The 22987-nt window shown below is 50.4% G+C and overlaps 1 protein-coding gene across 1 annotated transcript; it reads right to left on the bottom strand.

Annotated features, from left to right (window-relative positions):
* Positions 1-4605: 4605 nt before the first annotated feature.
* Positions 4606-7407, bottom strand: Cryba2 (crystallin beta A2). Its single transcript, XM_027942013.2, has 4 exons — positions 7247-7407; positions 6429-6570; positions 5163-5305; positions 4606-4753 (listed from the first exon to the last, which is right to left on the bottom strand). The coding sequence occupies exons 1-4, from the start codon at positions 7405-7407 to the stop codon at positions 4606-4608; spliced, it is 594 nt and encodes a 197-aa protein (XP_027797814.1).
* Between the last annotated feature and the right edge of the window lie 15580 nt (positions 7408-22987).

Genomic DNA, 22987 nt, shown 5'->3' with positions numbered 1-22987 from the left:
CGCTGCCGGGGACTGGGCGGTGGGAGATGGGGGGGCGGGGAAGGGGGGCGCGTCAGGCTTTGCGCTTCGGGGGCACCGATCCCCGCCCGAGGCGACAGTGGGTGACAGGGAGGAAAAGACTGCGCCGGGTCCGGCAGGGCCTGGCGGGAGGGGGCAGCCCGGGTGTGGCGGGGGTAGGGGTGGGGGTGGGGGTCCTGGAGCGATGATCCCAGCTACGGTGCGGCTTGGAACCCTCCGGTCCCCGCGCGGGCAGGGGCCGCAATTTCCGTTTTAATTAAAGTGCGGCCGCCTCGGCCCCCCAGACCCCGCCCCCGCCCCTCTTATCTTCCCATCGCAATAAAGTCTCCAACGCGCCCTGCCACAGCCAAGCGCACCCGGCAGCCCCCCGCGTCCCGCAGCCCGGGAGACGCGCGGGGGATGGGCCCTGGCCTCAAGCTCCGAAGGGGGCAGCCAGCGCGTTTCTTTTCCGCCTCCCGATTCTGCAAACAGTGGAGGGACGGGGTACCTGTCCCTCTTGGGACCCCCAGACCACAGCCCCCTCCCCAGAGCCTTTCTTCCAGCCCGCTCCCGCCCCTCTTATTGCTCACTCTCCTCCTCTCTCCTCCCCCTACCCCCACCCGGGTTCCCGTCTCCAGGCTGCGTTATCTGCATCTTCACTTTTAAATTTCCGCTTCCCTCCCTCTCGCCTGTCGCTGCGCTCCCGGCCTTGCAGCCGTTGCTCCCTTTATCTCTGCCCACCCCCGCGCCTTCTCCCTCCTCCTCGTCTCCCACTCTCTGCTCTTCCCTAGAGACCTGATCCCCTTCCCTGTCTCCCCTTGATTTCACCGGTTTCCTGCCTTTCTATGGTCCCAAGCTTCAGGCGGGGTCGCTGGGCATCTCCCTTGGCAACTTCTCCTGGATTACCCTCTCCTTTCCATCCCCCACCCCTTCTAGGTCTCCCCTTGCCGTCTAGTCTCTGTCTGGTTTCTGTCCTGCTCCCATCTCCCTTCCATTTCCTTTTTCTCACCTCTCCTTTTCTTATCCATTCACTTTCTGCAAATTGGTTGTGGCTCGGTCTACTCCAGAGACACTGAAAGTCTATGCTGGCTTTTCTTGGTTGACTCCTGACTGCCCCTTCCACTTCCCCCTACAACTACTTCTCTCCAATCCTTATCCATTCCCTGTCATCCTAGTTTGTCCTCCAACCCCACTTTCACAATCACTCCCATGCTGATTAACCCTGAACCAGGCTGTAGCAGTACAAGTGTCAAGATAGGACTGGCTGGGCATGATGGCACACGCCTGTAATCTCAGCGGCTCAGGAGGCTGAGGCAGGAGGATCATGAGTTCAAAGCCAGCCTCAGCAATGGTGAGGCACTAAACAACTCAGTGAGATTCTGTCTCTAAATAAAATACGAAAATAGGGCTGGGGATATGGTTCAGTGATCCAGTGCCCCTGAGTTCAATCCTGGTACTGCCTCCCAAAAAAAGATAGGAAGGTGCACTGTACATGGCATCTCCTAGCTTGTGCAAAGAAGCTGATGTGGTTCTCTGGTGGTCTAGGGTTTCTGGATACCTCTGGGACTTCCTGGCTCTGAAGGAGGAGACTAAAGAGGGATTCTAGCCGAATGAAGATGGGACCCTGGGTCAGAAGCACACTTCTGTGGCCATGCAGTACCCTGTGACTACTGACAGAATTAGTTTATGGACCCTGGTCCTAGGCTACCTGTTTGAGGATGGCTGGGTTTCTGCAGTGCCCTGAACCTGTGCTTACTTGTTATAACTGCTGGAGTGTTCATTTTTGCTAGTAAATGGTACAAAGGAGCCAGAGAGGACTGTGGGAGGGCAGAGTCTTTGGGAGAATATGGAGGATCCCAGACCTCAGGGAATCCTAGGAAGATGGGGATAGGGGATTCAGGACATGTAAAACAGAATCTGGTGGAGCAAAGGGAGGGATTGGGATGTTTTCTGGGGATGAAACTCTCAACTCTACAGGAGAAGAGGACCTTGAAGGTAGGGCCAAGATCACATGACCTATTGTTACTGCTTTCCCCAACCACTATTGACAAAAGACAACAAGGAACAGAAGGAAAGAGCTGGGCGAGCTGGGAGGCATCAAGGTTCACCCACTTAATATTCTTAGCAGGAGGCAGAGGCAGAAGGAAGAGGCATTCAGGGGATCTACCCAGACAAACCAGCTCTGAACTAGGCAAAGATCAGCAGTGTAGGCTCTGTTCCCAGCCTGACCAAAATCTTGTGTGCTGACGGGTGGGACACTGGCAAAAGTTTGTGTGTAGGAGGGTAGTTTCTCCCTCTTCACCTGGGTCTTGACCTCCTCTATCCTGTCCTGCTGCCAGTGCAGTCAGGGTTTAAGCCAGTGGAGAGTCCTTGGTGGGTTCTGTTCTACCCTGCTCCTACATGGCTGGTAAGTGATGGTGATAAGTGCTCCTACATGGTGCTGGTAAGTTTCTTAAGCCCCCACTCCCTAACTGCCAATGGATGTGGGGAGCAAAGCCTGAATCCTCAGTCCAGGAAAACCTAAAAGATCCATGCTGGTGAAGGCTGCAGCGATATTACCTTCACCAGCTTCTTCATTATACAAAACCAGTGCCTTGTTCATGGTCCTGCTCTTGGTTCCTGAAGCCATGTTGTTAATTCTCCCCAGTGACTACAGAACCCCCTGGATGGAGGGCAGCTCAGTTAAGTGCAGGCACCCAGATCTCCCTTTTTCCCATGGCTCACTCTGGGAAGCAGGCTGCTGGATTCTGAAGCCAATTTATATGGGGTTCTGGGTTCAACCCCTGGCACCCTCCTGTCCAGTTTGTGTGACTCTGGAAGCAGCCACATAACCCCTGCACTGTACTTTTGTCTTCTTATCTATAAAGTGGGAATTATAATACTTGCATATAGAATTAAGAGTTTCATATAAGATAATCTATGTGAAGTGTATAGATGAAATTCTATACTTCTACCCATTATTACTATTATCATTCCTCAAGGGGAGGGGAGGAGTCTTGACCATCCAGGAACCTCACACTTGTCCGAGGCCCATAGAAGTTTGGGGGTCTGCTGACACCTGAGGAGTTAGCATACAGTTCACATCAACCTCCACTTGGCCTGGATTTTACATTATGAGCCTGTGTTCAAAGCCTGGTTTTGTCATCAAGTAAATGAGTGATTTCATCTAATCTCAGGTCCTTCATTAGTGAAACAGATGAAAAATAGAGGGTATTAAGAAGATTCAACAGGGGCCAAAAACTCTAGAGGCCACTCAGGTGTAAAGCAGAATCCATATCCCACCTATAAGTTTGTCCTTTAGTGCCTCAACCCAAAGACTCATGAGGGGCAAGGGTAGGAGGGCCCTACATTGACTACCCCAATACTCTTTCATAATACCACAAACCTTTTCAGGGGTTTCCCATTGCATTCATACACCAATCCCTTGAGACACAAGAGGCAGGAACCAATAGCCTCAGTTATGAGAAGGGAACAGAGGCTCATGGATGCTATGTGATTTGGCTCCAAATATTTTGACTTTTGTCCAGGGTTTTTTTTCCAAAGGAGCAATTTCCTGACTTTGCACAGCCCAGATTCAAGTCAGACTGCTCTCCAATATCACCCTGCCTTGTTTGGGCTCTGGGGTGCCCCTCCCTACTAGGGGCTGGACAACAGGAGAATCCATGCAGGAGAAGCTGAGAGGAGTTCAAAGAGCCTCATAAAATTCTGCTTATGTGGAGGAAGGGGTACCAGTAACTGTTGCAAAGGAGTCACTGGAGGAAAACCACACTGGAGCTAGCATCTCTGATGGCTGCTGCCATATTCAACCCTGTCGTGACTGTGAGTTTCTGCCACTATCCTAAAACTGAGTTGTTGAGGCTGACTTTGAACTTGTAATCCTTCTGCCTCAGCCTCCAGAATCACTGGGATTACAGGCATATGCCATCATGCCCAGTTTCTCCCAGAACTCAATGACTGAGGGACACTCTAGTTCACGGGTCCTCTGTTAATTATTCAAACAAAGGGCCTGGGGCTGGGTCCAGCCCTCTCACTAATTCCTGTCTTGAGAATGCAGGAAAGGAGACTATTGAGGGAGGCTGGTAGTATTCTCTGGCTGGGTGGGGAACCAGGGTGAAGATAATGGCTGAAGAGATAAAAGGTGGATGCTCAAGAGAAACCAACAGAACTTCCACATAGTCTTAAGGAAATTCTGCCTTGTGTGGTGGTACCTGGTCCCGAGTGTGGGTAGAGGCTGAAATCTAGCTAAAAGCCCTGCTGTGGGGGTATATCCACACTGTCCAGAGGATGACAAGTGTGCCCCCGGGTTTGCAGTCCCCTGACCCACCCTGGTAGGACTTTATCAATAAGAGGTATGAGAATGTATTTAACAGGATCCCCACAACTCTTACCAGCATCTCCTCAGCCCCCCAATGCCTACCCACATCCACCCTAAGCCCAGTTATGCTTGATAGTCCAGGATCCTGGGGCTGAGGGGAGGATCAGTTTGTAGCCCTCAGAGTGTGATGATGGAGATCACAAAGGAAGACACCAAGAAGGAGGCAAGAGGGGCAGGCAGGTTCAGGATTCTTTATTGACAGCCCTCTGGGGAGGTGGCTGGGGCTGTAGAACCTAGTGCTGGATTCTTCGAATGGACTGCAGCTGCCCAGTGTGGGCCTGTGTGCCAAATTCGCTGTAGTTACGGAACTCCCCACTATGTTGATCCCGCTCTAGTACGTACTGGTAGCCTCGGTAGCCTGGGTACTGGTAGGCCACCCACCTAGGCCAGTGAGGAAACCCTGGTGAGTAGGATCTGCTCCTGCCCCGACCCATGCCCTCCACTAGCAGTTCCCCTTTGCAGCTCCCAGCACCCTCCCCTCAGCTGCAAAACTAGTGCTTAACTTTCCCTCCCTGGATCTCTTTCCTGCCCCACACACTGCTCTGGGTCTTCCTATCGCTTGTCCCATCCAGTCTTCTATTCCCAACCTCCATTGCCTCCTGCCCTCGCTCGCCCTCATTGTTCTGCTGGCTCTCATTCTTCACTCCCTCCTTCCTCCATCCACCCCCTTACTTCCCCTTGCCTCAGGTCCCCATGTCTCTTAGAGCCCCCACTATTTTCCCCCATCTCCTCCTTGATTCCCACTGCCTCCTTGTTCTTCCCACTTTCCCTGTTCAGTTCCAGGACTCACGCTCCAGAGCTGACTTTGAGGGAACCCACATCCTTGCTGGCCCAACCCATGGAGGGCAGGGAGGGGTAGTCATCGCTGAGTTCAAATTTGCAGCCCTGGAAGTTGTCCCCCTCAAACAGTGTCACACGGCTGTCGCTGTGGTTCTGAAGCACAAGAAGGGGGACAGAGAGATCAGCCCCCTGAAAGGGTGTTGATGAATACACCCTCAGCTCCATTTCCCCCATCCCCTGCCCAACACAAGCTGTACAGACTCTATGAACACTCCCAGAATTCACTCCTTCAACTCCCTGGCAGTCTGACAAGCTGGGATGCTCAGAGGCCCCACATGGCCCCTCCTGTGGCTTTGGACTGATGAGACTTGTGTATGTGGGCGAGGTCCCCAGGGACCTTTTCAGATCAGGGGTAAAGGACATCTTGTGACATAAGCCTGTTTTTTTGTTTTTGTTTTATAGGAAAATCAGAGGTCCTAAAGGAAGTCTGGCCCACTAATCAAAGTAGTTCCCTAAAGGCTTCACTGATTACCCAACCCCCTGCCCAGCATCTTGGATGCAACCTCTCTCAAGGCAAGGCCCAGCTAATCAGTGCTAGATGGCAGAGGCAGAACAGACAGGCCGGGGCCTCAGTGTTTGTTACCTCTTGGCTTCCCTAGTGCCAGGGTCTTCCCCCTACAGTGCTCCTCAGCATCTTGAAACAGAGAGCTGGACTGGGCTATGTCCTGTGCCCTCCACCCCCAGCTCCAGGCTGTACCAGTACCTAAGTCAAAACGGATGGAAAGGGAGGTCCTCCTCCCCAGTGTATTTGATTAATTATGCCCCCCCCCCCCACCTAACACACAGACACACACTGAGACTGACCTTCTCAACCTTGATCCCTGGACTGAATTCTAGTCTCATCTCCAAGTTAACCCTTTGTAACCTTGAGAAATCACATTGTCCCTCTGAACCTTATCTCCACAACTGCATATGGAACTAAGAATAGCTGCCCCAACCACACAGGGCTATGTGATGACTGGATGTGAAGAACCAGGGCGCACAGGACTGGCAAGCCTCGACGCTGTCCGTGGTGCTGATTAACAGGCATCTGGTGCCCCAGTTCCAATGTTCAGAGACCCTTCTGGGTCTAGTTCCCTCTGATTCCATTACCACCTGTCTAGGAGTGTGTTTCCACACCCCCGCACAAGGGGCGAATGCCCCTTCCGGGCCGCCGCAGTGGGGCCAGGGCCTGGAGCCAGGAAGCAGGAGATGAGGGGAAGTGGGCTGTGCTCACCGCGCAGAGCACTGGCCGGAAGGACAGCAGCTGGTTGCTGTGGTGGCCGCTGCTGCCACTCCAGGCGCTCCAGCGAGGATAGTCTCCCTTCTCCAGAATGAACTGCTGTCCCTGGAAGTCAGGGTACTCGAAGCCCACCCATCTGGAAAAGGAGAGGGGGAACTAGGAGGCATCTGCCCAGCTTCACTACTTCCTCCCCTTCCCCTTTATTTGCTGTGGATGAAAAGAAGAAACCCAATCTCTTTCTCCAACCCCTTGCCGGGAATTCAGCCTCTCTTGAAGACTTCCAAACTGGCAGCTATCTGGGGTTTGTGGGACCCAGGCTTCCCACTCAGGGCACCCCAGGTTGAAAGGAATTTTTCAGGTTACAAAGATCATCCGCCCAAGCACTTCTACCTCAAGGATTTCGGGACCTGCATAGAATCTCACTTTCCCAAAAGCCCCAGGCTGGGGTCTCTAGGAGGCTGGGGTGGTGTCACCCGAAGGGATTTGGCTTATTTTGTTAAAGTACAGAGCTATATAATTTTGTTAGAGAAAAGAAGTGGGAAGGATATAACTAAAATGGAAATTTCGCTGGCGTTCAGGCTGGCTCCAATGATGGCTTCTTGCCTTTTTCTCTTTAGGGCATGAGGACACAACTCTCCCACGATTTGTCTTGTGTCAGGGTCCGGAGTTTTGGAGAGGCCGAGGGATTTCCCATGTTGGTGACTCTCCCCCAGGGTTTACAGGGGTGGAGGCTGAAATCCCAGGATTTGTGCTTGGGAGGGGAACCTGGCATCCCCTCAACCCAGCCCAGACGCCACCGGGAGATCACTCACACTCCGTTCTCCACCTTGACCGAGCGCACCCTGCGTAGGCCTCCGCGCTCGCTGATGTTTGCACAGTCGCTCAGCAGCTGACAGCGACGGCCCTGGAAGTCTTCCTCATCCCAGAGCGTGAGACAGGCGGGCGCCGGGCCCGGCGCGGGGGCGCTGCTCATGCTGCTGCGGACAGGAAGGATGGGACCACGCACTCAGCTCTTGAGAGCCCCTCTGTCTAACCAGAGCTTGCCCAACCCGGGTAGCATGTGCAGGACCCCGGGGCTGGATCGGGGCTGCCAAGGGCTCTCCCTCCTCTCGCCCTCCCCCACCCCAGCATAGGGTATTCACCGGGTGGGTGAGCGCAGCACGCGAGGCAAATGCAGAGGCTGCGCGCATGCCTGGCGCGCGGGCCTTTATACTCAGGCCGGGTCCCCGCCTGGCTCCCTCTCCCAGGGGTGGGGGACCTGAGTCAGCAGACAGGCTGTGGTCTGCCCTGGTTTTCCCTGGGGAGCCGAGGCCTTTCCCGAAGCCGCGGATCTGGCCCCAGTCCCCGGGGATTACAACAGAAAGTGCTGAGGTGCACATCGAGCCCGGGCTGACTCTGCGCTTTCTTTCTTTCGGGCCGGGCCAGGCAGGGCGCACTCAACCTCGGGGTAAAACGCAGGATCCCTGGCTCAGACCCTCAGGCATGAAGGTACCAGGCCTGATTTTGGCCTCCCGCTAAGACCGCACTGGAGCTGAGGCACCGCGCACTTCCCAAGGTCTAAATTCAAGGTCTAAATTCCACCTCTTCTTCAGCTCTAGGTCGTAACCTTTTTTTGGTTGATGCTAGGGCGGAGGTGAAGGAGGCTCTCCTCAAATAACTCGTCTCACGCACCTCAGTCTTCCTTCCCCTGGAGGAACAATCCTTCAGGGTCCCTTTCCTTCTAAGCTCTTTTTCCAGATCCCTGGCCAAACGCTTTCGGAGTTTTCTCGCTCTCAGAGATTAGGAGGAGGTGACCAGGACTCACCACAAGGCGGCGCTAACTCAGGAAACAAGAACCTCCCCCCAAGGACGAGAGTTTAGGAATAACAGTAACCCAGGGACCCCTCCTGGGTTAACTGTGGTAGGAGATAGAACATCTCAACCTTACCTCCCCGCCACAACCAGATCCTCGACGCTGAGGGCACAGAGCTCTAGGGTGTGGAGCTAAGGTCGTGATGGATGATGGCCTGCCTGAAAGCTAGGAAATATTATTATTGAGCGCTCAGTTCAGGCCAGGAGCTCTGCCCAGGTTTCTCCTTGTGTGGTCTCAGCGAAATTCTAACACGGACCAGAAGGGGTGGGCCCTGTTACAGTCCAGCATTTTCCAAAGGAAGAAGCAGAGTCCCAGAAGAGGTTCAGGACTTGGTCAAAGGTGACTCAGCTGAGATGTGAACCTGGGTTTCCATTAGAGTGAAGGTTCTAGGCTCTTGCCCACACAATCCTAGTGCCATGTGAGGTGGGGAGAGGGGAAAAAGGAGACAAGGACAGGTAAAAGGCTTGGACCCTCAAGGGGTAGCTCCAAGGAGGATTTCCTCACCACCTGTAGCAGAATTTCCTAACCACTGTAGCTGTTAAGGAGACACAAAGGTTTCTTGCAAAATTGTGTTTCTTAATGGTGGTGGTGGTGGTGGGTATTCTGGCAGAAGAGTGAAGGGTGAGTGTGAAGAGAGCTAATGATTTTATTGCTCCGGTGAGCCAAGTGCTTCCTTTATAGACTTACAACAACTCAAAGAAGTCAGTTTGCATGTGGAAACTGAGGCTCAAGGAGGTACAGGGCCTTGCCCAAATTCACATACATGAGGAATAGAAAACTCAGTGGCCCATTTTCAGAATATAGCATTTAGCTTAATTGGGATGTAAGATCCAGTCGTAGTCATTTTAACTGTAGCTCCCCTTTACCCTCCTCATTGCAAAAACTAGCCAATTTTATAAATTATAAACCCAAGCTTCTCCTCTCAGAGCAAGGGGCAGTGCTGCATTAGGGATAAAAACAGGTGGATTGTCCTCCCAAGTGTGCTTGCTTGCCAGACTTTGGTGGCATGCCCTTCTGCAGAAGTAAAGTTTGCCTTGCTGAGCATGTGTTGATTCTTTGCAGCACCCTGTATGTCTAACAACTTTGGTGCTCAATGTAGGGCTCCATACCTTGCTAGAGGGTTGTGACGACTCCCTCCTCAGAGGAGAGGAGTCCTGCTGCCCTGTTGCAGCACTTAGGTGTGGAGGAGGGAACCTTCAGTCCCTGTGGCTCACAATGGACCCAAAACCAAAAGTGGATCTTCAACACAGAGAAAGGGCCCAAGCAAGCACCTCAGTGACCAGGTAACTCCATGCTGGACCAAGGTAGGAAAATCTATTCTCAAGAAAGAGGTACTTCCTTGGTGGTCAGCACATCCCTCAGCACATCCCTGAGGTTTTATAAATGTGACTGAGCTGTGAGGGCAAGAAACTTCCAAAATGGATAGGGGACCATCAGAAATGAGGGACCACACCCAGGAGAGCAGGATGGGGACACACAGAACAAGAAACCTCCAGTGGGGAGGCTGAGCCTCTAAATAAGAAAACTCTACAGGGGAAGACACAGGAATTCCCCCAGATAGCCCTCTAGGCCCTATGTTCAAATACTGGAAAGATAGTCCTAGGAAGAAAGGAAAAAAGAAATCAAGGATAATAAAATACTGTTTCATTTGGTCTCATGGCACACACAGGGAATTTGGGGATACTGTAAAAATCTGTGATAGACTCTATTTTGATTTCTAAAAGGTTAAATCTGATAGTTCTTTTGTCTCCTATCTGTAGAGAATTAATACCTACAAAACAAAAAGCTATAAACCCTTGTTTCCTGTTTTATGTATATATATATGCACACCTTGTATTGTATGTTGTGTCTACATAAGTGCTTGTGTCTCTATCAGTTACATAGTACAAAATTAGCATATAAATAAATGAATGCTTATACATTTAAAAAAATGGTTCCAAATGTCTTTCAGTTCATATGACTTAAATGGGTTAAGTAGATATGAGTAAAGAGGTCTTAGATTATGAATCTACAGGTTTTCTAGGTAGCCAGCCAATCAAGAGAGCATTGATTTCTATAAAATATTTAAAGTATAATGTCTGGGTTTTTTTTAAAGGATGTTTTTCATTGGCAGGAATAACTAATTTAAAGTGTTAACTATACTTGTCTAATACCTTGGTTTTCATGGGTAACTTAAGTTTAAAATGTGTAAATGATTTTTAACATAAATAGGATTAATCTTCATAAATGTGTTTTTATAAGTTGTTGGTAAATGGGAAAACAGTTTAAGACTGCTTTGTTTTGGGTCTTCACTGAAAGCTAGGTTATGAAGAGCTAAAATTCTAACAGGTATAATTCTATATGCAAAGAGCACAAAAGTTTCAGCTGTGTTTTAAGTACTGTGAAACAGATTTTTACCTCATTAAAAAAAGAGTGATTTAGGGTTTGGGGTTGTAGCTCAATGGCAGATAACTTGCCTTGCATGTGTGAGGCACTGGGTTCAAAACTCACACCACATAAATATAAATAAATAAAGATATTGTGTCCATCTACAACTAAATTTTTTTTTTTAATAAAAGGAGTGATTTGCTGGTGGGACTGCAAATTGGTGCAACCAATTTGGAAAGCAGTATGGAGATTCCTTGGAAAACTGGGAATGGAACCACCATTTGATCCAGCTATTCCTCTTCTTGGACTATACATAAAAGACCTAAAAATGGCATACTACAGGGACACAGCCACATCAATATTTATAGCAGCACAATTCACAATAGCTAGACCGTGGAGCCAACCTAGATGTCCTTCAGTGGATGAATGGATAAAAAAAAATGTGGAATTTATACACAATGGAATATTACTCAGCACTAAAAAATAACAAGATCATGGCATTTGCAGGGAAATGGATGGCATTAGAGCATATTATGCTAAGTGAAGTTAGCCAATCCCCAAAAAACAAATGCTGAATGTCTTCTCTGATATAAGGGAGGTGACTCAAAATTGGACAGGGAGGAAGAGCATGAGAAGAAAATTACCTCTAGATAGGGAAGAGAGGTGGGAGGGAAAGGAAAGGAGAAGGGGAATTGCATGGAACAGGGAAGGATACTCCCTTTGTTATACAGAATACAGGTATGACGATGTGAGGGGAAAAAAAAAGAAGTGGGTCACATTAGATTGGGTAGAGAGAAGTGATGGGAGGGGAGGGGAGGGGAAGAGGGGATAGGAAGGACAGCAGAATAAAATAGACATTATTATTGCTGTATGTATATATGTGACTGTATGACCAATGTGATTCTGCAACCTGTACTCTCAGAAAAATGAGAAATTATACCCCATCTGATTCAAATGTATGAATTGTCAAGATCATTGTACTGTCATGTATAACTAATTAAAACAAATTAAAAAAAGAAAAAAAGGAGTGATTTGTCTAAATTCAGAAATTTCATAAGGATTGTTTCAGAATGTACATTTAAGAAAGGGCCTGAAACCAGAAAAGAGATAGAAGAAAGTTATAGGTATGGAAATATATTTTAGTATGAAAAGTTAGAGGGAATGATAAAGAAATATTCTCATGCTAAAGTCCAAGATGAAAGAGAGGACAAAACTAAGGATGCAAACAAGCTGTAGAATGTCTGAGTGAGTTGCAAAAGGGTTGTGGAAGGTAAATCTCAAAAAGCTTGCGTATGTGATTAAGTTGGCTATAAACAGCATAGTCCAAGTTATTCAAGGTTTTTTCCCCCTAAGGTTAACCTTTAATGCAAATTCTCTATTTAGAAACAATAAGGGCTCCTTAAAACATTGATATGCTCTTATCAAAAGAATTTCCTGTGTATGTTGGGTTTTATTACTTAGGGAAACTAAGTTTTTAAGGGATTAGGGTTTGTACCTGTTTACAAACATACAAGATTTTTAAAATGTAAAGCTTAAGAGCATTTAATCAAGTTGGTATTCTCCAAACTAAAATTGTCCATAGCAATAGTCTCTTTCAGATTTATATGGAAATAACCAATTTGGTTGGCATTTATGTCATTTAATGTTTTGTAACTGGATAAAGATAACCTGTGGGACTGGGGTTGTGGCTCAGCTGTAAAGCGCTTGCCTAGCACGTATAAGGCCCTGGGTTCAATCCTCAGCACTACATAGAGGTAAATAAATAAAATTAAGGTATTGTGTTCAACTACAACTAAAAAATAAATATTTTCAAAAAAGATAACTTGTTATCAATAAGATATATATGTATATATATAATTTTATATATAATTTTCTGTTGCTCTTTTCACTGAGATGAGGATTTAAACATATTTTGAAAGGTAACAAGGAGAGTCTGATTTGTTTAAGAATTCTCTTAGGTTTTCTATTTGATTAATGTTTCAGATATAATATATTATGTTAACTGATGTTCAGATGGATTCAGGAAGTAATATGTGAGAACTTTGTAAATGATACTTAAGAAAGAGACAAATATCACCTTCAGAAATAAAGCACTTTACCTAAGATCTGTCAGGAATCCTACCTTACCTGAGATAAGGCTCTGTCTTTCACCCTACTCCATGGTTTAGGATGGCTCCAAAGTAAGCCAGAATTATAAGCACATTCACAGTTATGTTCAAAAGATATATATATATATATATATATATATATATATATATATATAGAGAGAGAGAGAGAGAGAGAGAGAGAGAGAGAGAGAGAGTTGTGTTACTGTGATCTCAAAATAAGCAGTGGATATAATACATAGCTGAGGGTTTGGAATTATAAAAATTATGTTTCCTAGTTCCTAGCTATTATAAAAACTGAGTATGTTTTTGCTCTTATTAATTTTATTTTGTATTTTCCTTGTAAAACTTTACAACTGTTGCTTGTTAGTGTTTTGCAGAAACAATGCTTCTAACAGAACAACCTCAGTTAATTTGAGAAAATAAACCATCACTTATAGGACAGATAGGATATAAAGCTGACTTCTAGTACTGATACCCCTATTAAATGGAAGGAGTAACTATAAAATTATAGGCATTGAAATTAAAACCCAGTACTTCTATTTCAAGACTGGTGAAATGGACATGCTGGGTGTTTAAAACCAAAACATGGAGACCAAAGTTAATGAAGTAAAAGGGCCAAGGAAAAAGCAGCCAATATTTTGGTCCTTGCCCTCTTAGGTTGGCCAGAACCCAGGGAATCATGGGGACCCCTCTAAGGGCCCTGCAACTCTAGTGAGTCACAGGACCTCCCAATCAGGGGGATTGAGAGGACCCTAGAGAACAGGAAGCCAACCAGTAAACATTCTGCAAAGAGGAGGTTCATGGGAGAGGGGAATGTCCCTGATGATTCCAAGGGAAGCCACATGGGTCAGCAAGGCCCTCACACTTCCTGGCAGATGATATAACTGGTAGAGGAAAAACTAAAGGAGCTAAGACGCTTCTCACAAGTTCCCAAGAATGATCCCTGACAAATTTCAGCTGACTATAACAGTAGAGAGGAAAAAGGACAATTTTGACCAACTTGGTCTTAAACACCCAGCAGAAGTGTATAACCAAAACATAGCCTTTAATGGACATCTAAAAGATAAGACAATGATTCTTTTATTGTTACCTGAGATGTACATTTGTATCAGCCCTCTTGAAAAGAAATTAAACTGGGAGGTTATAAAGGAAGGGTTTTTATATAGGGTGCCTGATAAATGCCACAAAAAGTTCTGTCAGAGCCATAACTTTGTTCTGAGTCTATTTGAGATCTGTGTTTCTTTTTCTGGTATGATTATTATAGTTGCTGCTCAGACTCCTCTTCTGAAGTTTGCAATTCATCACTTCCAGCCTGGCCACTTGATTTTAATCAGGATGTGGAAAGAAGACAAGCTTCATAAGAAGGACCTTAAAAGAAGGACCTGAAAAGGACCTTACCAAGTGCTCCTGGTCACTGGCATGGATAGCCAAACTGCTGAAAAGAGGAGAGCTCATTTGCATGGTCAATTTCCACCTAAAAAGTGAATATATCTAGGATGAATGGCAATACCAAAGGGTACAAGAACAAAAGTGAAAAGGAAGCCAAAAGGTATAAAAATAAAAGGCGGCGGGGGGGGGGGGGTGTTGTGAGGAAATAGAAAGTCCCATGGTCCATTTTCAGAATATAGTATTTAGCCTTAATTGGGAGTAAGATCCAATCTTAGCCATCTTAACTATAACCCTTCCTTTTGCCCTCCCCATTTTAAAAACTGGCCAATCTTGTAGATTTTAACCCAAGCTTCTATCAGAGCAGGGGCAGGGCTGCATTAGACACAAAAACAAGCGAACTGCCCTCCCAAGTGTGCTTGCTTGCTGCACTTTGTTTGGTAGCGCACCCTTCTGCAGAAGTAAAGTTGGCCTTGCTAAACTGCTTCTTAGTTCGTGTTTGATTCCTTGCGGCACCCCAGTATCTCTAACACATAAGTAGCCAGTTTCGAGAGCAAGAGCAGAACTAAGTCAAAAATAAAAACAAATCAAAAACCAAAGCCAGGGCTCTGCCACAACTTTGACCCAACTCCTGTGACCAAAAGGACTCCACAAAAGGGCAGATGTGACTGTCCCAGTTTCTGGAAGCCCATGATGCCACCTTCTATCCTTTTTCACAACCTGCTAAGTCCATTCCCACCTCAGGGCCTTTGCATTGGAGAGGGAAATTACTGTTCCTGTTCCCTGGAATATCTTAGTCACAAGATCTTGTCCTTGTAGCTCCTCTGGCACCTCCTGGGTGATGCTTTTCCTGGCATCCCCTACATCACCATATTTTCTCCCTAGTGTCTATCACTCTGTCAACATACCTTTTTCATTTTGTGTTTGTTTATAGGTGTACAAATGTCTGTCTTATTAGTAAGAGTGTAAGCTCTACTCAAAGGGGCAGGGACAGTGTATGTCTTGTTCTTTGTTGTTATCCTCAAATGTGGCACAATTCTGGATACATAGTAGACACTCAATGAAACCTGTTGAGTAAATAGCAAGATGGTCAGGTGTGGGCCAAATGTCCATGGGGGAAACAGGGTAGAGGAAATTCTCCAGTAGGAGCAGGGCTTGGATGGTTTGCCCATCCTGCTAACCTCCTCACTCCTGAAGTCCTGGGTTACTGAGAACAGGGTTCTGGGTGCTGGATCTCTCTTTTCACTCATGAAAAATTGCTGTCAGATGTATAACTATAATGCACAATAAAAAATGTGGAAAGATTCAAGAAAAGAAGAAAAATTGCTGTCAGTGCTCATATTCATGAAGAGGAGTGCCCTAGAACTGGGCATGGAGGTGGAGTCCAAGTCAGAAGGATGGGGATCAGAGAAGGGACAATCACCACTAGGTCTGATTGGGAGTGGGGCCATAACCACACCCAGTCCTCTCCAGTCCCTGGAGAGGGTAAGACAAACACAAATGGGATATAATTTTCCTCAAGCTACAAGTATAATCCAAACTACAGAATGGGACAATAGCGAGTTCTGGAGCTTTGATGTCCCAGCCTCTGATTTCAGTTTCACAAGCCTGGGTGAAGGCCAAGATGAGGCGTGAGCAGTCAGATCTCTCACTTTCCCTCCTTCAGTAAACAATTCTGGATTCTGCCACCAGAGGGCGCAGCCAGGCCACGCTGGTCCAAAAGCAGGCTCAGGCGATGGGGCGGGGGGAGTTGGTGGGTCGCTGAAGTTGGGAGGGGCCAGTGGGGCTGGTGGCGAATGCGTCAGGCTGTGCGTCTGCGCTGTCGGTGATGCAGCTCTAGTGTGTTAGCCCCGAGGCTCTGTTTGCTCTGCGGCCAGGGTCTGGACATGCCGCTGAGGAACCGGCTCCACCTGGGGTTGGGGGCAGTCCAGGTGTTGGTAGATGACAGTATTCCTTAGGAGGGGTTTGTGTGTGCGTGGGTGTGTCTGTGGGTCGGGGAGCGGGCGGGGCCAGGTAGCAGCTTAGAGCTGGGTCAGAATTAGGCATCCATCTGGGATTTGGAGCGGGGCCATTTGGGGTGTGTGAGAAGCCCCCCATCCCACTCCAGTTGGCAGCTGTAATCTTGGTACCAGCCAGCTTCTCCCCTCTCTGTACCTTGGTTTTCTCTTCCGGAAAATATGTAGGTCCCTCCACCCCACCCTTGGCTTTTAGTTCTATCCACAACCAGCTTTTTTTAAAAAATATTTATTTATTTATGTATCTTTAGTTCTTAGGTGGATACAATAGTTTGTTTTTATGTGGTGCCGAGGATCGAACCCAGTGCTTCATGCATGCTAGGCGAGCACTCTACCGCTGAGCCACCACCCCAGCCCCACAACCAGCTTTTTAAAAAATGTGCACACCACATGTCCAACATCACCTACAGCCACTGGTCCAGAAGAACTTTCAGGGTCCCACATACCCCGAGACCCTCCCCTGGCTTTAGGGCTCTCAGGAATTACCACCCTGGGGTGCCAGAATGGGACTGTGGGAGCTCATCCTGTCCTGTGCTGTGGAACCCTCGCGTCTCCTCCTTTCCCAAGCAGGCTGGTCCAGCCGGGTCCCTCAGCCTCCCCCTTGGGTCCCCTCCCAGCCCAGCAGCTGTCCCTGTTTGTTTTCCCAGGTCAGCTGTGCTCAGAGCTTCCTGAAGGATGGATGCCCAGGTGGCTTTGTTTGCCAGCTCAGCACCATCACTCCTACCTCCTCCACAGACTTGGCCTTTGGGCATGGACTGGGAGTTAACTGCCCCCCAACATCCTCTGATCCCAGGACTGAATAGGGATCTCATCACCCTCAGAGAACCCAACTCACTCTGAGCCCATCTAGCTCTTCATCTCGTTCCTATTGGAACCTTTGGGTCCCACAGAGAAATCTAAGGATCCTGCCATGCCACACCCCAACCCATGATTCTGCCAAAACACTCATCCCACACAAACTAAGACCTCACAGAGAAATCCTAAGATTTGAATCCCCTCAGCAAGGCTCTCAGATTCCAACCAGACACCCATCCCACATTAGGGACATGCAGATTCTACAGAGAAACCCTCAGACTCAACCCTGAGCTCCCACTCAGGTTTCCATCCCAGGAAAAGGGCCTGAGAAACCCCAGAGAAGTGACACCTCCCCCAAGTAGAGAGCCCCTCCCACGAATAGCTCAGCTTCTCAGTACTGCTGGGCCGCTTAGTCGTGCTGGCGGCCAATGTCTTTTTCCTCAAAGTGGTCTGCTCCCACCCCTTCCCCTCATTTCCCTGGGAAATCATCCAGGGCTTTGGAGACTGAAGATGCAAATTCTGTGAATGTTGCCGGCTGCCACCCTGGTCCCTTTCCAGCCTGGCTTCTCTAGTCCCCGCCCCACCCCAGGTCTGAAACAGGCAGATGAACTCCTTCCCTGGGGCTGTGCAAGGTTGGTCTCCTGGGAGACGGAGATAACTCAGTGCAGAAAGCAGCCCAGATCAGGCCAACTCTGGAGGGAGCCCCGCCTAGCCAGATCCATGGTCCCCTCCCACCAGAAGCGGAGCCCCTCTTCCCTGCCGCTCAGTAGGGTTGGAGAACTGGCCACCATCCAAGGAGATGGGAAGCAGCCACTGCCTGTTCACTCAGACACAAGGCCACAGGGCTGCAGGGAGGGGCCACATAACACACACCTTCGAAATCAGATGGAGACAGAGCCATCCATAGTTACAGGCACACGGATAAGATACCACACGTTTCACACGTGAACAGCCTTGTTCTAGGATTCTGTAGATAGACACTTTAATGTCATACTCATTTATGACAGATGTTTGTTCACTCACTTATTCCCCAAATATTTAATAAGATGTACCACATGCAAGGCACTGTGTGGGGTGTCGGATTCACACGTGACCATGACCTTGTGCACTTTCACATGCACACATGCCCACTCTGCAGTTGCCCAGAGAGACATCATTGGAACTGCCCAGCGATTGTTGTACAGGCACAGAAAGGCTAGAAAGAGTGGGCTCTGGAGCCAGGCTGCTACCGGGATCAAATTTTAACTCCACTGCTTATAAGTCGGGTGATACACTGTGCTTCTCAAGTTTTTTTTCCCTCTGTGAAATGGGAATAACTGTCTTTATTAAAGACTGTTGTGAAGATTTAAATACATGCAAAACAGAAAACTGCCCTACAGCATGTGCCCAACAAATGTTAAAGGTTACTGTCGCCTGCAGTTATAACAGCTTTTGTGGCATGGTTCTCCCCACCGCCCCACCAGAGGCTGGGCTGGGATCAGAGGTGGTCCAGGCAGCAAGCAGGGTGCCGGGATCTGTCTCCTCCTCCTCCTCCTGGCCCTGGGAAGGCCAGCACGCACTCAGCATGGTGCACCTTCACACCTTGCCTGCTCATGACCTCTTTGACAAGGTCAGAGCAGGTGTCCCAATTTCTCTTGTTCCTGCACAGGCCTCTGCTCTCCAGGAAAAAACACCTGGGAATGAAACCAAAGATCTGGCTTCTGCTCCCATTGCTTTTCTTGGCTCCATCTGTGGCCTTTAGCCAGTCACTCTCACTCTTGGAGCCTCTGGGTTTTTTTTTTTTTTTTTTTTTTTTTGCCTGTTAAGTTAAACTGGCTGATGATCCTGGAGGGGCCTCCTAACCCTGCCTGCTGTGATCCTGTGATGCCTTAGGAAGGCTCACTCCCCTCCCCATCCAGCCTCTGCCTGCCCCACCCAGCCACCCACCTGGCCCAGCCAGAGTGAGGGGGCGAGTTGCCAGTGGTCTCCATGGGGACTAATCTCCAAGAAGGTCAATGAGGCTCTGGTACTGCCTTGGCTGGATGGGGATTAGCACCTGGGTATGAGCCCCCCTTCCTGGTCTCCCCACTCTCACATAGATTCTGGATGGCTTCCAAGCCCAGAAGTTCCAAGGCCAGGTCAGAATTAATAGAGTAGGGCAAGGCAGCTTCCCTAGCTGTTGGCCTGTCCACTGTGACCAAAAAGAAAAAGGGGAGAGATGGAGTCACATCTAGGCTCATCACTTCTCCTGCCCTTCAGTGTCTAGTCATGGCATGAGCTCAGTCCCTTTTTACCTCCAGTCCTTTAATGGGAGAATGGTTTTCCAAAAGGGGGAGGGGCATCCCCAATAGCCCCACCTCCAGCCCAGCTGTCCCTATTCACAGCCTACCTCTATATCCTCAGTGGAGGGGCACTTCAGCACCTCGATATGTCCACAGTGACCCCTTCCTCCACCCACACTGTGCCTTCCACCTGTGGTTACAAGATGTTCTAAACCTACATCTTTCTGCAGTGTCCATCTCCTGTTCCTTCAGATTGTCCCTATGTCTCCGTTCCCCTTCTCTGGGTTCTCTCTCTCTGGTCTCCCTGTAGTCACGTCTTCACTGTCTGAGGGTCTGCAACCTCCCAGGTCCCTGACTCTCCCCTGTGTCCTCATTCAGCTCTGGGATGCACATTCTGTCCTTTCTGCCCTTGTTCTCAGGCCCCTTTCTCAGCCTTCCCCCACTGCTATTTCTCTTTGGCTGTTTCCCAGTCCCCCCATGACTGCACTCCAACTGCTCAGTTCTTTTTCCTCTTCTCCCACTACCTGTTCCCTCCCCCATCCAGGGTGCTGACAGGGATGACAGGAAGCAGGCTCTGGCTTAGAGCAGGGAGGGGGGAGGGGCCGCCCGAACACCAGCTGCTAAGGACCCCCCTCCCCATGCAGCCCAGCACCTGCAGGCTTGGCAGGCGCCTGGAGACTCTGCCCTCTCTCGTCAGTCAGGGAGGAGGGACCTGGAGGAGAGACCAGATCCTGGGTAATGGCCAGAAAATGCAGGACTTGGGAATGGGTACAGGGTGGAAGTCTGGGGAAATGGGGCCCTGGGGCAGGAACAATGGTCTCTATCACCAGATCCCCAGGCCCTAGACCCTCCCTTCAAGGACTGCTTCTGGGGGGTCATTTCCTAGGGGAGACCTCTTTGTTGTTCAGCCTCAGGGCATGGAATCTCAATCAGAGGGGAGCTGTAGCTCCCTGCCCTGGTTGGGGAGAGGAGGGGAGGGGATACCCTCAAAGACCCAAGGAAGGTGTGCCAGGCCAGGCCCCTGACAGGTAAATCATTCAGTACCAGGCAAAGAGGAAGGCTGGGCCAGGACAGAAGCCTGGTCAGGAAGGCCAAGATGGGGGCTGCACACACCCAGCTGGAGGCCCCTGGGTCCTCCCCCACCTCCGAGCTGTTCCCCCAAGAGCCCACCTTCTCCCCAGATTTGCCTGGGATCTGTCAGAGCCGTCTCACCACCCCACCCCCAACTTCCATGACAGGGACTCAGTAGATCCTGTGGGACCTCAGGGTAGTTGGGTGGGGAGGGCAGTAGAGTGAGAGAGGTGGTGGAGGGGACAAGCTAGCATCTCCAGAAACATTCAAATTTGGAACCACTTTTGACCCTGGTCCCCAGCACCCTGGGGGTTGTCTCTGCCTGGGGATACAGTTCCCTCCGGTGATGCTCCCTCATCTCAAACGGAAACTAGAAGCTCTTTAATTCTGTCCAAGGACCCTTCTACCACTCCTACATGCTACTGGCCCCTCTGGTGCTAGCTCAGCTTGGCTGTGCATTGTCCGGAGGCAGGGGGGACTTCACAGGGCAGAGACTCAGTTCTGGCTTGTCCTGACTCTAGGACTTGTATGGAGCCCTTAGTTCCGGGCTCCTCAAGCAGAAGGCCAGGGCCTGACAATCTCCATTCCCCCTCCTGCAGGTTACATGTTTGCATTTTGGGCAAATGAAAGGGGGAAGGGCCTGTTCTAGATGTGGGTTGTGGATAACGATCCAGAAACTGGCTGTGAGCTGGGAACTACTTAGACCTAGCCCACCCAATTGTCTGAACAAGGGCCCTAGGATTGGAGTTAGGGAGGTGAGTTGTGTATCTTGGAACCCTATCTTTGTCCTTTTCAGTCTTTAGGATGGTCTAAGACGTTGGACTGAAAGGAGTACCAGAGGGTGGCAGGAAGGAAAATCTCAGGCCATCAGCAAGCAGCCCCAGAGATCTGAGGGGTGAATTGAGTCCCCATTTGGCCCCACCCAGATTTTCCACACCTCATAGCTCTGGCTCCAACCTCGGCAGGGCCTCCATCTTCCCCATCAGGAGGGCTCAAAGTATGGCTAGAAGTCCAGGAACCAGGATGGGGAGGCAGGGAAGGCCATCACCCTGTGGGAGGCCAGACCAACACTCTCATTGTGCAAATGGGAAAATCGAGAGGCTGGGAAATGACTTGCTCAAGACGGACTAGAATCTGAGTTTCTACCTCCAGAAGGGCATCTGTCCCAAACCACAGCCCCCTCCGCCACCCTGTTGGAGCGTGCTCAGCCCGCATTACCCGGAATCGAGCCGGGCAGCCCAGAATCTGCGGGAAAGGAGGGCGGGGCCGGATGGGAGCCGGATCTCCCCGGGGAGCGGCGCACCCTCTGCGACCCATATGGTGGCGGCGGCGGCAGGCAGGTGCCTGCGTGGCGATCCGGCTGGGCCCCGGGGTTGGTGCTGAGTGGCCGCCCCTGCCTCACGCGAGCCGAACGAACAAAACGCTCAGGTCCGGTTTGTGCGAGGGGCTCGTCGCGGGGCGGGAGCGGAGGGCCCGGGGCCTGGAGGTGGCCCTCGGTGTTCTCCTGGTCCTGGTCTTCCGCGAGCGCAGTGCAGCTCAACGCTCCGCTAGCCACCGCCCTCACCTGCGCACAACTGTGGCTGACACGTCGGCGGCCGCGGCAGCCACCACAGGTGCACACCTGGCCCGCCCCTCCCTTCCTGGCCACCCTCCGCCCGGCTTTCCTGGCCCCTCTGCCCTGCGCGGTCCTGCTTGGCTTCGTCCCCAGCCCACGCCCCGAAGCTTGTGCCAGGACCCGGGCTCAGCGCACTCTTATACCGCAGGTCCAGTCCCCGCCCCTACACACACACACACACACACACACACACGCACACACGCACACTCACACCTGTCCGGGCGCCCGTTTGCTCGGGGCAAATATTGACTCATGGAGGAGGAGCGCCCCCCTCCTCTCCCCGGCTCCGGCTCTGAGACGGGAGCTCCTCCGAGGCCTTGGCGGCGGGGGTGAAGGGGAGGGTGCCGGGGACCTGGGCGCCTCTGGAACAACACCAGATGTCACTTTTCCACCCACCTGCCTCTGGGCTGGGAGGAGCCGAGGAGCAGAGGACAGAGGCTGCCGGGCGGGGGTTAGAGGAAAGGGAGGAGGACGTTCTAGAAAACGTGGAACATCTTTTGGTCTAGGGGTCAATTCATAGTGGGAATCGCTTAGTTGGGACTGTGGCCCGCTGCCCGATGGTGACTTTGACCGGTGCCCCAGAACCTAGTTCTTGGCCCTTTGCGGCGTGCCTCAGTTTCCCTTACAATCTGAGTTCCAGGAGACCGGCAAATGTTAAAAGGCTGGCCTGGGGGTGCAGAGCCTCAGAGCAGACGAGTGGGGGCAATGAGAAAGGGGTGCTCGCCCCGCCTCATGGCCACCTGTTTCGCTGCCCAGGCCTGGCGCTGAGTTTCTGTCCATCAGGCTACACCCGGGCAAAGGCCAGCTACGCCCTGCCCCGGAGCGCCCTCCGCTGGCCAGACTGGGTCCAGCGCCCGGCAGCTAGAGAGCTGCCATCCAATTGAGGTGTGGAGCAAGGAAGGACATTCTTCTAGCCCCTAAGTGCCCAGTGGTGCTGCGGTTCCATCCTGGCCGCTCCCTCCTTCCACCCCTCTCAGAGTGCACGCGCGTTTCCCCCTCGTCGGGGAAATAAAGTCCAGGTAGAGAGAGAAAAAGGGCTGGATGCTTTACTGGCAGGGCGGTGGAGAGGGAGCTTGGCGGGAC

Source organism: Marmota flaviventris, chromosome 11, assembly GCF_047511675.1.
Source record: "Marmota flaviventris isolate mMarFla1 chromosome 11, mMarFla1.hap1, whole genome shotgun sequence".
Taxonomy (NCBI): domain Eukaryota; kingdom Metazoa; phylum Chordata; class Mammalia; order Rodentia; family Sciuridae; genus Marmota; species Marmota flaviventris.
This window is presented reverse-complemented; position numbering and strand designations above follow the sequence as displayed.